The sequence below is a fragment of the Ornithorhynchus anatinus genome, chromosome X1 (assembly GCF_004115215.2).
Source record: "Ornithorhynchus anatinus isolate Pmale09 chromosome X1, mOrnAna1.pri.v4, whole genome shotgun sequence".
Classification (NCBI taxonomy): domain Eukaryota; kingdom Metazoa; phylum Chordata; class Mammalia; order Monotremata; family Ornithorhynchidae; genus Ornithorhynchus; species Ornithorhynchus anatinus.
In genome coordinates this window covers 98,193,384-98,207,361 of record NC_041749.1, presented here as the reverse complement: position 1 = coordinate 98,207,361, position 13,978 = coordinate 98,193,384, and the positions used below count along the sequence as shown (strand labels likewise).

General features: G+C 44.3%; 1 protein-coding gene and 1 non-coding gene across 5 annotated transcripts in view; one reads left to right on the top strand and one right to left on the bottom strand.

Moving 5' to 3' along the window:
* The window catches only part of CNTN4 (contactin 4), an 893,626-nt gene that overhangs the window by 689,531 nt on the left and 190,117 nt on the right, over positions 1-13,978 (top strand). For all 4 annotated transcript variants that reach the window (XM_029051523.2, XM_029051520.2, XM_029051519.2 and 1 more), the window contains one exon: positions 5,109-5,306. In XM_029051523.2, coding sequence (XP_028907356.1) covers positions 5,109-5,306 — 198 coding nt within the window. The remainder of the gene's footprint in view (positions 1-5,108; positions 5,307-13,978) is intronic.
* Positions 13,162-13,299, bottom strand: LOC114806884. Its single transcript, XR_003754939.1, has one exon. It is a non-coding gene; the product is annotated as a small nucleolar RNA SNORA7 (small nucleolar RNA).

Below are 13,978 nucleotides of genomic sequence, written 5' to 3'. Positions count from 1 at the left end.
ACCTCAGTCGTAAATTCTGAAACCCCTTGCCGGGCATGTCGTTGCTTCCTATGGTCCTCACAAAGATGAAATGGAACATATTGGTTAATTAGTGTCATGGAGATCATAATTACTCTGTAGCTTTGACAAATTGGAAGGTCATATTTAGAGAGGGAGTGAGCAAAATGGCTGCCTGTAGTTGAGAAGGTCTCAGTCATTGGAACTCACTTGGGCAAATCGGCTCACCTCCTGTTCTTCGTCTTCATTGGTGTTGAGAGGAATAGCACTAATCCACGCTTTGATGCATTTGAACCACATGAAAGGACAAAGGTCTAAAACGACAGCTGATATGGAGGGCGGGTTGACTTGTTGAAAACACTCTATGGGGCACTCTGGAATTAATATATTTAGGAGCACACTTATGTAGTTAAATGCCCAAATACCTCAGTTTTGTGGGAGATGCAATTAAAATGACTCCAGTCACTTCTTTCAAGTACTGTGTTTCATGTGAAAAGGAAGAATCTCAGTTTTCACCATTTAATTAAAATGTGTTTTGAAAGAGACTATTTAAAGCTGCTTTGTGGGCTTGTCACTCTTTTGAGTAATGATTTATTTCAGGTGAAGAGTACAAAATCCTGCCCTCACTAGTTTTCCCTCCTGCCCTACATACCTCCTGATTTATGGGAGGGCCAGAGAAATTCTTTTGTTAAGGGATAAAGTTTTTTTGAAACATATTTGAAAGGCTGATTCAAGTGACCATTACATATCATTGTGAGCAGTTGGTTCTTGCAAAGCTGGAAAGGAAAACTGTTTTGGTTTCGATGATTTTTACAACAAAAATGGCATGTCATAGTGGATTCTTCAAGATAATGGTAAATCATGAAGCCTGCATTCTCACTGACCAGAGGAAATCTGGCTTCCGTCCCCTCCACTCTACCGAGACTGCTCTCTCTAAGGTCACCCATGACCTCCTTCTTGCCAAATCCAATGGCTCCTACTCCATTCTGATCCTCCTTGACCTCTCTGCTGCCTTTGACACTGTCGACCATCCCCTCCTCCTCCATACCTTATCTCACCTTGGCTTCACGGACTCTGTCCTCTCCTGGTTCTCCTCTTACCTCTCTGGCCGATCATTCTCGGTCTCCTACGCTGGAGCCTCCTCCCCCTCCCATCCTTTAACTGTTGGAGTTCCTCAAGGGTCAGTTCTTGGCCCTCTTCTGTTCTCCATTTACACTCACTCCCTCGGTGAACTCATCCGCTCTCACGGCTTTGACTACCATCTCTACGCAGATGACACGCAGATCTACATCTCCGCCCCTGTCCTCTCCCCCTCCCTTCAGGCTCGCATCTCCTCCTGCCTCCGGGACGTCTCCACCTGGATGTCGGCCCGCCACCTAAAACTCAACATGAGCAAGACTGAGCTCCTCATCTTCCCTCCCAAGCCCGGTCCGCTCCCAGACTTCTCCATCACCGTGGATGGCACGACCATCCTTCCCGTCCCTCAGGCCCGCAATCTCGGTGTCATCCTTGACTCGTCCCTCTCGTTCACCCCACACATGCTATCCGTTACCGAGACCTGCCGGTTTCACCTCTACAATATCGCCAAGATCCGCCCTTTCCTCTCCACCCAAACGGCTACCTTACTATTACGGGCTCTCGTTATATCCCGGCTAGACTACTGTGTCAGCCTTCTCTCTGACCTCCCTTCCTCCTCTCTCGCCCCGCTCCGGTCTATTCTTCACTCCGCTGCCCGGCTCATCTTCCTGCAGAAACGATCTGGGCATGTCACTCCCCTTCTTAAACAACTCCAGTGGTTGCCTATCGACCTCCGCTCCAAACAAAAACTCCTCACTCTAGGCTTCAAGGCTCTCCATCACCTTGCCCCTTCCTACCTCTCCTCCCTTCTCTCTTTCTACCGCCCACCCCGCACGCTCCGCTCCTCTGCCGCCCACCTCCTCGCCGTCCCTCGGTCTCGCCTATCCCGCCGTCGACCCCTGGGTCACGTCCTCCCGCGGTCCTGGAACGCCCTCCCTCCTCACCTCCGCCAAACTGATTCTCTTTCCCTCTTCAAAACCTTACTTAAAAATCACCTCCTCCAAGAGGCGTTCCCAGACTGAGCTCCTCTTCCCCCTCTACTCCCTCTGCCATCCCCCCTTTACCTCTCCGCAGCTAAAGCCTCATTTTCCCCTTTTCCCTCTGCTCCTCCACCTCTCCCTTCCCATCCCCACAGCACTGTACTCGTCCGCTCAACTGTATATATTTTCGTTACCCTATTTATTTTGTTAATGAATTGTACATCGCCTTGATTCTATTTAGTTGCCATTGTTTTTACGAGATGTTCTTCCCCTTGACGCTGTTTAGTGCCATTGTTCTTGTCTGTCCGTCTCCCCCGATTAGACTGTAAGCCCGTCAAACGGCAGGGACTGTCTCTATCTGTTGCCGACTTGTTCATCCCAAGCGCTTAGTACAGTGCTCTGCACATAGTAAGCGCTCAATAAATACTATTGAATGAATGAATGAATGAAAAAGAGAAAACCACCACAGAAAACATCATGATTAGTTACACATTGATTATCTTTTACTCTGGATTATTTCTGTTTAAAATGGGTGCCTCTACAGGGAGCTGTTTTCTGGACTGTTCCCACTGGACTGTTATCAAACAAAAACTCCTCACTATTGGCTTCCAAGCTGTCCATCACCTTACCCCTTCTTACCTCACCTCCCTTCTCTCTTTCTACATCCCAGACCACACACTCTGTTCCTCTGGTGCTAACCTTCTCACTGTGCCTTGATCTCACCTGTCTCGCCGTCGACCCCTGGCCCACATCCTACCTCTGACATGGAATGCCCTCCCTCCTCAAATCCGCCTCAAATCACCACCCCCCTTCAAAGCCCCACTGAAGGCACACCTCCTCCAAGAGGCCTTCCCAAACTAAGCCCCCTTATCCTCAGCTCCCCCTCCCTTCCGCATCATCTCGACTCTCTCTGTTTGCCCTCCTCCTCCTCCCTGCCAAAGCACTTATGTATATATGTATCTATAATTCTATTTGTTTATATTAATGCCTGTTTACTAGATTGTAAGCCCAGTGTGGGCAGGGATCGTCTCTATTGCTGAATTGTACTTTCCAAGAGCTTAGTACAGTACTCTGCACACAGTAAACTCTCAATAAATATGATTGAATAAATGAATGGATGAATGGACTGAAAGCCTTTCTACTTGATGGAGAAAAGTATGAGAAGAAATTCCTTCAGTTGTGTAAGACAACATAATTATTTTAGGTCTCTTCTATTTTTTTTAATCTACTATAGGCTTCGCTCTGGCCACAGGAGAGCCCTAGCTCTAAAGCATTCGAGAGATGACTTTTAATGGTGAATTTAAAGGACAGCACTTATAGTCATCGTTAAGTGCTTCTCTTTCAAAATCATGTGGTGGCACAGAATCCCTGGGAATGATTCGCTCTTGAGCCTAGAGCTACAACTTCCTTGCTGCCTGCATCCTGTAGGGAGAAAAATCCAGATTAGAAGCACTCACACTCCACAGAATCTAGGGAAAGAGGATTATTTCAGATTGAAGTTAACTACATACTTCCAGGCGAGTGTAGAGGAGCCAGTTCAGTTTTTCAGGCTGAATTCCTATAATTATGCACCAGCCACTTCTTCTCTGCTCCATTCTGTACCTTTGCCCCCCAACTTCAATGGATGGTAAAGTGAAAGCTCAGCAAGCCAAGCCCTATTTTGAAATGTTTAGAGAGGAATACTTTTTCTTCTCTTCCTTCTCCTGCCCTCCCTCCTCTCAGTACCAAAATGCTCAAGGTCAAGAGCCTTATGCAATGAGTTTATGTTGACCTCCTGGCCCTTAAGATTCGGGAACTTTGGGTTGCCTTGTATATGTTAATATTAGATGCATTTTCAGTTTATCCATCCATCTTTGATGGGAAGCAAAGGAGCAAGCCATATTCAGACTTGTCCTGCTTCTGTCTCCCTAAATGCTTTTATTTTTGCTACTTTGTTGCTGAGCCTGAAATGTCTTCCTGGCACTGAAATTGTGAAAAAAATACTCATCTCTCACTTGAATCACCCCAAAGCTCAGCATTTTCTTACAGTTGCAGAATCCCAGCAAGGTGGTGCATATGGTGAAGCACGTACTACTATTACTTCTCAGAAATATCAGTCATAAACTCTCTGCTCTGGTTCCATAAAAAGTGACATGAATGAAGTCAGAGAAAATTGACTTGTCCCACAGAGAAGCAAGACACCAGAAATGATTAGCAAAACTATCTAAATATCCAGTTATTTATATTTCACAAAAAAAATGGGATGCATGATCCCCAGTGAACCATTAGGTGATGGGGTTTTCAGAGGGAACAATTCAAGAGTCACCAGCCCAGTATTTATGCCTAGGATAGTGAATCAATGAAATCTCTATTTCCATCCCATTGTCATTCCCCAACCTAGTAATCAGTAGAAGTTCTTGAAAGAAGGATCATATTCAGGAAAATGGTCATGGAATAGTTTTCTCTTGGCTGTCAATCAAAGAGATAAACATTTCCCAAGTTCCTTGTATTATATTTGGATCAAGTTTTTTCTGTGAAACTCTACTTGCAGTCTTCTGTTCTCTAAACAGTGGTCCTCAACCTTTCCAGTCTTACCATTTCGATGGAGCAAAAGACCCTCTGTGACATTTCTGAGGCGACAAGGAGTCCTAACCATTACTCCAAGCTTGCCCCTTTTAGAATGAGAGTGAATGGCAATCCAGCCCCATCCTAATAATAGCATCAGATGTGCTCTCTAGCCAGGGGAAAGCATATTCTAGGAGGAGCTGAGAGCTATAGGAGGTTTCCCCTGCTTGAGAAAGGAAAAAAAAATCTTTGGCAGCGATAGTGAAAGAGACACCTGGAGGTGCTTCATGGACTCCCTAGGAGCTGTGGACCAGAGTTTGAGAAACAGTGTGCCGTGTATTGCTTAGGTCTTTTTGGTCACCTGCAAACAATATACTTTATAACTGGGGGATTTGGGAGTAGAGAGTGAATTCACTGCCATTGGCTGAGTATGAACCACTCTCTTGAACATTTCCAAACTGGCAGAGTTTCCAGAGCTGCGTCAGTAATGATGAAACCTTTTACTTGCAGATCTGAGCTATGCCTGGATCTTCAATGAGTATCCATCATACCAGGATAACCGCCGCTTTGTTTCTCAAGTGACTGGAAATCTGTACATTGCCAAGGTGGAAAAATCAGATGTCGGCAATTATACCTGTGTGGTGACCAACACTGTCTCAAACCACAAAGTGCTGGGACCACCTACACCTTTGATACTGAGGAATGATGGTAAGTTGTATTGTGTACTCTGATCTTTTCTCATGTTGGGAGTGTTGTGTGAGAACTGTCAGGTTGATATTTTTACTTCAAGATCGCCTGTCTTAAATTCCTGCTGAATCAATCATAAAATAGGAGAATTGTAAATTACTTCATACTATAAATATTAGTTGAGCTTTTACAAAAGCTCTGTTATCCTCACCACACAACATGATATGTTGATCTCCAGAGGAACAGATAAGGAAACTCAGTGCACAAAGAAATGGCATTCATTTTTTCTGCATTTCATTCATTCATTCATTCACTCAACATTTATTGAGCTGCCAAATGATGCCTGGGACAGGTAATTGCATACAGAAAGGGGCGGCAATCATTTTCCCTCAGTTGATTGCAGCTCAGGTCTAAGGTTTTGCAGACTTGACAGGAAGCTCACCATACCCCCTCCTCCATAGTCAGTCAGACCATTATACTTGGGAGTGAAGAAAAGATTTAGAAGATGCCAATCCCTGCATTCTAGTCCAGACTACGGTCTAGTGCAACTTTCCCTGGTTCCCATAACTTTTATGACTTTCCCAGATCTGATCCCCATATCCCACACCCTCCCCTCCGTACCACTGGGATATTGTTGCTTCTGCCATGACCGCTTCCTTGGCTTGTAATCCTCACCTCCTAGTGTTGGAAAGTAGGAGAGCTAGAGCCAGATTGAGGTAAAATAGGGGGAGAAAAGGCAGTGAAGGAAGAGAAGAAAGGAGGGCAAGGGAGAAGATTCAAGGCTTTTCTCTGGCTCACCTCCTTTTCCTCTGCTACCACCACCACTTTCTCTCCCTCACCCCTACAACAGTCTATGCCTGCTCCTCAGCTTTGCAGCCCCAGAAGACGAGGAGCGACCACATGCTAAGGAAAAATCTGGAGTGGGGTGGGAGGGGAATGATGGCAGAAACATCAAGTCCTCAAATGAGACTCAGCAGCCCTTGAAGGAGGGCTCAAGGGACCCAGGAAAACAAGGGGTGATTTCAAAGTGCAGGAATGGGGGGACAGGAAAGTTGAAAACTCTAAGGTGGATGGGGGATCAGAAAGGGTTGAGTTTAAGTGTATGCACATCAGTGGGGACAGGGCTAGCTTGACAGGAAAGAGGTTGTGGTTCCCTTCTGAGCTTAGGCCAGTAAAATTCACTCCTCTAATGGGTAACTACCACATTTATTTGTTCTTGGGAAGAGCTCATTACCTCCCTTTTCCGTAATGGATCCAAAATCTTTTCTAAAGTTATTCTTATATGAAAGGCATATTAATGTAGTGTTTATTTTGTGATTTAGACAAAGGTTGAAGTATGAGAGACAAGAAAGTGAGAGAACTTATGAATCATTGCAGGAGGACCAACTGGCACAGATTTAGTCCCTTTAAGAGAACAAGATGTTTAAAGTCCTCCTGAAAATGAGTGGAGTGGCATCCCACCCTTTCCAGCCCAGGGATGCCAACTCCATGAAAGTGAGGATGACCATTCCCTCAATGGGACTGGCACAGTAAGGGTAAAATCATTAGTTAATGACAAGCAGCGTGGCCTGGTGGACAGAGCATGGACCTGGAGGTCAGAGGGACCTGGGTTCTAATTCTGGCTCCTCCACTTGTCTGCTGTGTGACCTTGGACAAGTCACTTTTCTGTGCCTCATTTGCCTCATCTGTAAAATGGGGATTAGGACCGTGAGCGCTGCATGGGACAGGGACTGAGTCCGACCCGATTATCTTGTATCTACCCCAATGCTTAATACAGTGCCTGGAACAGAGTAAGCGCTTAACATATACCACAGTATCACAGTTATTATTAGTTTTACCCTCCTGGCCCCTCTCACACACACACTCAGCTTTTTGGAGAGGACAAAGAGCCATCACTGCCCCCGACACCCCATCCCAATCCCTTAAAGCCGAATATGAGCCAGGAATGAAGCCAAGATGTTGGCCTTATTTCTCAGTCCCTGCTGCCAACCTGGGATCCAGTGGGATTTCTCTCACCCCTGCTAGGCTTGTAGTTGACTCTCAGTCTTGGAACCCAGTGAGGAGCTTTATGGTTGAGTTAGAGGCCCACTTTACCCCTGGACTATACTGGTAGCCTGGAAATTCTTTGGGGACAAGGCTGGTGTCTGGCTTCAAAAGCCACTGGAGCAGCTCTACACACTGAAAAGCAAATACCAAAAGTACCAAATACCAAAAAACAAAGAAACAAACCCCAGCTTGCCTCGTGACTTTTGGCTCCAGAGCTGAGGCCACCCTCATCTGCTACTTTCCCCCCAAGTGGCAGCACCCCCAGCTCAGCTGGCCCACCCTGAGCTGGGCATTGTAGTTACTACCACTTGGCTGGCAGGAGAAGCAGAAGAAGATGAATAGTCTCTCCCTATCCTCTCCCTTTTGCCTTCTTTTTTCTTCCCCTCTCCTCCTCTATCCCTTCTTCTTTGCCCCTTCTTCCTCTCACTCCCTTCTCCCCTTCTCCTCTATTCCCTTTTCCCTTATCCCCCTTTTTCATTTCTCCCTATTCTCCTCCTCTACTCCTGGAAGCCGCCTCCCCCTATGAAACTAGGGCTCCAGGACATGATATAATCCACCCTTCAGAAGCTCCTCCCCAGGTTCATTCCTGTGAACGAAATGAAAAATAGGCATCTTTGAGCCCAACTTGAAGCATGGATTTTAGCTATGTCAAAGCAAAATTTAAAAAAAATCTGAAATATCTTGCTAAGTTTTTAAAAAAGAAGTAGCCAGGTTTGCCAGAGATAGCATATTCTCTCCATAGTTCCAGAATTAGTAGCGCCAGTTACTAAAGATGTTCTAAATTGGCATTTTTAAGTAATCGTTTAGAATTCTCCATCCTTGCCAGCTTCTACCTAAAAGACTTTATAGCCAAAATGTCTATTCTGTCCTGGTTTCCTTTTCAGTTTGTCATGTCCCAAAAAGATAATGAAATATTGACTTTTCTGCACTGAGGCATCTCATGAGCGACATCTCAGCAGGACACAGAAATGTAAGGGACTGAAATTTAGAGAAATGCAAGCCACAAAATATTCATAGTCTCTTCAAGCTAGCAAATACCTCATGCTTGGCTCTTGGATTTATATTGATTTGCTCAGTACATCTTCATCGATATGACAAATTATTTTCATTAGAATATTTTATCACAAAATTAGCAGACTAAGGACCTCATTCTTCAGCAGTTAATGCCCTATTCATATCTAATTTCCCTAAGAGTTACATGGTGAAAATTCATAAAATACCTTTCTCATTTAACTTTCAGTTCATAAAACTGATATTCAAACTAGGTTACTAAACACAACATAATTTTTTTTTTATTTGGAGGAAATGGAGGAAAAAAATTGAATGCAAATTTTAACGTTTTGTAAGAACAGCATCCTAATCCTCTCTGGACAGGACCTAACGTGCTACAGCTATCAAAATATACCATGATCTATGCTGCAGAAGACAATCAGGCAGCACGCCTGAAATACATTTAATTTGCCCTACCTCACCTTTCTATTTTATTTTGTCAAACTTTTCTTGGTTGTCTGGGTGAAGATTTTATTTACTGAAGCCAACCTACATTTGAGGAGACATAATAAAATGGGTATGGAGAAGTAGCCTGGCAAAATCTTCACTTACTGCTTTGAAAAATCTGAAGGTCAAATTCAGAGATGTAGTGAACTAAAAGTGCAGCAGTTTTTCAGAATCCTTTCATTTTTTTGTTACATATCCTGGTTACATGTATAAAGCTATGCAAACACTGTTCTCCTCATTTTCTCTTCACATCTTGAAACCCTTATACCATTAAAAGGTACACAGAGTTTGATTTTGTCTCCCTTCTTTTTTCTTCTGGGTGGCAGCATGATCTGATCCCGGGTCCACCACTTGTCTACTGTGTGACCCCGAGCATGCCATTTAACTTCTCTGTGTCTCAGTTTCCTCATTGGTAACATGGGGATTAAGTACCTGTTTTCCCTCCCTCTTAGATAGTGAGCCCCATGTGGGACAGGGACTGTGTCCAACCTGATAATCTTGTATAACACAGAGCTGGACACATAGTATGGACTTGATAAATACCATCATTATTATTTCCTTCCTTTTTTTTCCTAAAATTATTCTTCTGGAGAACTAAGTATTAATTTATGTCTTCCATTCCATTGTGCTATAGAATTGTTCTCTATTTATTCAATAGTATTTATTGAGTGCTTACTATGTGCAGAGCACTGTACTAAGCGCTTGGAATGAACAAGTCAGCAACAGATAGAGACAGTCCCTGCCGTTTGATGGGCTTACAGTCTAATCGGGGAAGACAGACAGACAAGAACAATGGCAATAAATAGAGTCAAGGGGAAGAACATCTCGTAAAAACAATGACAACTAAATAGAATCAAGGCGATGTACATTTCATTAACAAAATAAATAGGGTAATGAAAGTAAATATTCAAGGATTATTCATGAATTCACATGGTCCCATGAGTATAATAACCAGGCTGGCTTCTCTCAGTAGAAAATTTAAGTAGAAGGAAATGAAATATGAAAAACAACATAGGTCAATAATAGAAAGACCCATGGGCTAAATTCAGGAGGCCTAGGTTCATGTTCTCTCAATGACTTGTTCTTGACTGTGGCCAAGACATCTGAGCCCAGTGGGTTCAGTTTGCACATCTGTATAATGGAGATAATAATTTTTGCTTCTTTCCTACCGCAAAAGGAGATTGTGAGCATGAATTAATATGGGTATGAAATCATTGGCAGAGCAATTTAAATTTATCATCATTATCAGCAGTACACCCAGGAGCAGTATATTGATCAATGTTAACCCAATGGTTTATTGTTGATATTAATGATGATGATGATGCATCACTAAAAGACTTTCTCCCTAAGAAGCTTACAGCAGCTTACACATTTTTTTCTAAATGGAAGGTAATCCTTCCAACACCTCTCTAAGATAGCTAGAATGCATTAATAATTCATAATAACTGTGGTATTTGTTATGCATTTACTATGTGCCAAGCACTCTTCTAAGCACTGGGGTAGATAACAAGAGATAAAGTAACCAGGTTGGGCACGGTCCCTGTCCCTCATGGGGCTCACAGTCTTAATCCTCATTTTACAGATGAGGTAACTGAGGCACAGAGAGGTGGAGTGACTTGCCTAAGGTCACACATTAAATAAGCATTCTTCCTTTTTTTCCACCCTCCCTGCATCATGGCTCTAAGTGGCATTAAAAGCCTGTGAGCTCACTGTGGGCAGGATTGTGTCTGCCAACTCTATTGTATTGTACTCTCCCAAATGCTTAGTACAGTCTCTCTATATGGTAAGTGCTCAGTAAACACCACTGATTTATTTTTTTAATGGTATTTCTTAAGTGCTTACTATGTGCCAAGCATTTATTCCCTTAAGCAGATGAGGGAGAAGTATTATTTTTCAGCTTCATACAACATGCACAACTGCTATGGGGATTTGAATTTTACTTTAAAATGATCCTTGTCTCTCATCTATGCAAAGAACCGGCCCAGTTGTGTATGAGGTTGGAAGTTGGGGGAAAGGAGGAAGAAAGATGGGTGAGAAGGAGAGAAAGAGAGACAAAGAAGTGGTATTAAGTGCAAAGCAGTGTACTGGGCACTATTGGAAAGGCTGAACAAGACAGTTGTCAAGAATGTCCATTGGTTGCCCATCCATTCATTCACTCATTCAATAGTATTTATTGAGTGCTTACTGTGTGCAGAGCACTGTACTAAGCGCTTGGAATGAACAAGTCGGCAACAGATAGAGACAGTCCCTGCCGTTTGACGGGCTTACAGTCTAATCAGGGGAGACAGACAGACAAGAACAATGGCAATAAACAGAGTCAAGGGGAAGAACATCTCATAAAAACAATGGCAACTAAATAGAATCAGGGTGATGTACATCTCATTAAAAAAATAAACAAAATAAATAGGGTGGTAAAGATATATAAAGTCGAGCGGATGAGTACAGTGCTGAGGGGGTGGGACAGGAGAGGGAAAGGGGGGAGAAGAGGGTTTAGCTGTGGAGAGGTGAAGGGAGGGTAGAGAGAGCAGAGGGAAAAAGGGGGGTGCTCAGTCTGGGAAGGCCTCTTCGAGGAGGTGAGTTTTAAGTAGGGATTTGAAGAGGGGAAGAGAATTAGATTGTCTGAGGTGAGGAGGGAGGGCATTCCAGGACTGCGGGAGGACGTGGCCCAGGGGTCGACGGCGGGATAGGCAAGACCGAGGGATGGTGAGGAGGTGGGCGGCAGAGGAGCGGAGCGTGCGGGGTGGGCAGTAGGAAGAGAGAAGGGAGGAGAAGTAGGAAGGGGCAAGGTGATGGAGAGCCTTGAAACCTAGAGTGAGGCTTCATCCACCTCCGCATCAAACAGAAACTCCTCACAATTGACTTTAAAGTACTCAATCACCTTGCCCTCTCCTACCTTGCCTCACTGCTCTTCCAGTACAACCCAGCCCACACACTTCACTCCTCTAATGCTGACCTCACTGAACCTCGAACTCCTTCCTCTATCAAGCCACTGACCTCTCACCCACATCCTGCCTGGAATGCCCTCCCACTTCATATCCTACAGACAATTACTCTCGCCAACTTCAAAGCCTCCTTGAAGGGCACATCTCTTCCAGGAGACCTTCCCTGAGTAAGACTGCATTTCATCTTCTTCAACTCCCTTCTGTATTGCCCTTGCACTGGGATTTGCTCCCTTTTATCACCCCTCCCTCAGCCCCACAGCACTTAGGTACATATCCATAATTTATCAATATACATTACTATCTGTCTTCCCCTCTAGACTGTAAGCTTGTTGTGGGCAGAGACTATGTCTACCAACTCTGTTGTATTGTAACAATAATAATAATGTTAGTATTTGTTAAGTACTTACTATGTGCCAAGCACTGTTCTAAGCACTGGGGGAGATACAAAGTAATCAGGTTGTCCCAAGTGGGGCTCACAGTCTTAATCCCCATTTTACAGATGAGGGAATTGAGGTACAGAGAAGTTAAGTGACTTGCCCAAAGTCACACAGCTGACAAATGGCAGAGGCGGGATTAGAACCCACGACCTCTGACTCCCAAGCCCTCCTCTTTCCACTTAGCCATGCTGCTTCTCTAAGTGCTTGTACTCTCCCAAGTGCTTAGTACAGTGCTCTGCACATAGTGAGTACTCAATAAATATAATTGATTAATACCAACTCTGGAGTTCTTGTCTTGCTTCCTGCTCCCCTACGTTAATGATACTGCTTTTAGAGGAAGTACATGGAAGTTGGAACAGATGAAAGCCTGTGCCTACGCTTCTGTCAGAAGAATGGAATGACACAGGGAACTTACTCCTAGAGAACTTTAGACTGTAAGCTCACTGTGGGCAGGGGACAGGTCTACCAAATCTGTTATATTTTACTCACCCAAGCATACAGTACAGTGCTGTCCATGCAAGAAGTGCTCAGTCAATACAGTTGATTGTTTATTCATCCTTATATGGCTCTCAGAGCTGCATTGCTGTGCTGTGTCCCTTGGGAGTTGTGGTCCAAGCATTCAGAGTTAATTTTACTATATTTAAGCTCCAAGCCCTCCTTTAAATGCTTGGAAATTGGCTTGGTGATGTCCCAGTGGCCCTTGGAGAGTGTCTCAAGAGTTTACCACCATCTCGTCTTATGCTGTGGAGTCGTCTCTGACCCATAGCGACGCCATGGACACATCTCTTCCAGAACACCCCACCTCCAACTGCAATCATTCTGGTAGTGTATCCAGAGAGTGTTCTTGGTAAAAATCCGGAAGTGGTTTACCATTGCCTCCTTCCTCACAGTAAACTTGAGTCTCTGCCTTCAATTCTCTCCCATGCCGCTGCTGCCCAGCATAGGGTAGTTTTGACTTGTAGCAGATTGCCTTCCATTCACTAGCCACTGCCCAGGCTAGGAATGGAATGGATGTGCCTCTGCTTGACCCTCCCTCCCATAGTTGAGACTGGCAGAGTACTGGAAACTCTCCAGGTTTGACCCTGAGAGGGGTACCATCATCTGGTGATTCTTAAATTTGGAAACCCAGAAAAGTCTACAGGCAGCACTCAGGATGCCCCCTATGGTCTGGCTGGGGAGGTTTAGAGGAATGCCAATACCCCAATTCCTCCCTGTTAATCAATCAATCAGTGGTATTTATTGAGCGCTTGCTGTGTGCAGAGCACTGTACTAAGTGCTTGGGAGAGAACAATACAGTAGATTTTTTTAGACATGTTCCCGTCCCACGATTAGCTTACAGACTAGAAGGGGAGATAGACATTAAAATAACTTATAGATGGATACATACATAAAGTCCTGCATAAACATATCACTCCAGCCCACTCTTTCGATATAAACAGACTGGGAACTAGGAGACCTAGAATCTAAACCTGGCTACTTACCCCACTTGCCGGCTTTGTGGCCTTGGGCCAGGCTCTGTGTCTCAGTTTCTTCATCTGGAATATGAGGAATAAATACTTGTTCCCTCTTGTCCTTAGGCTGTGAGCATTGAATGGGACAGACTGAATCTGACCTGATTATCTTGTGTCTACCTCAGCACTTGTATTGTGTTTGCACATAGTGCTTAATAATAATGGTTATTATTATAATGGTTTGTGTTAATGATGATGATGATGATGGTATTTGTTAAGCACTTACTCTGTGCCAAGCACTGGGGTCTTGTCTTAGGCCA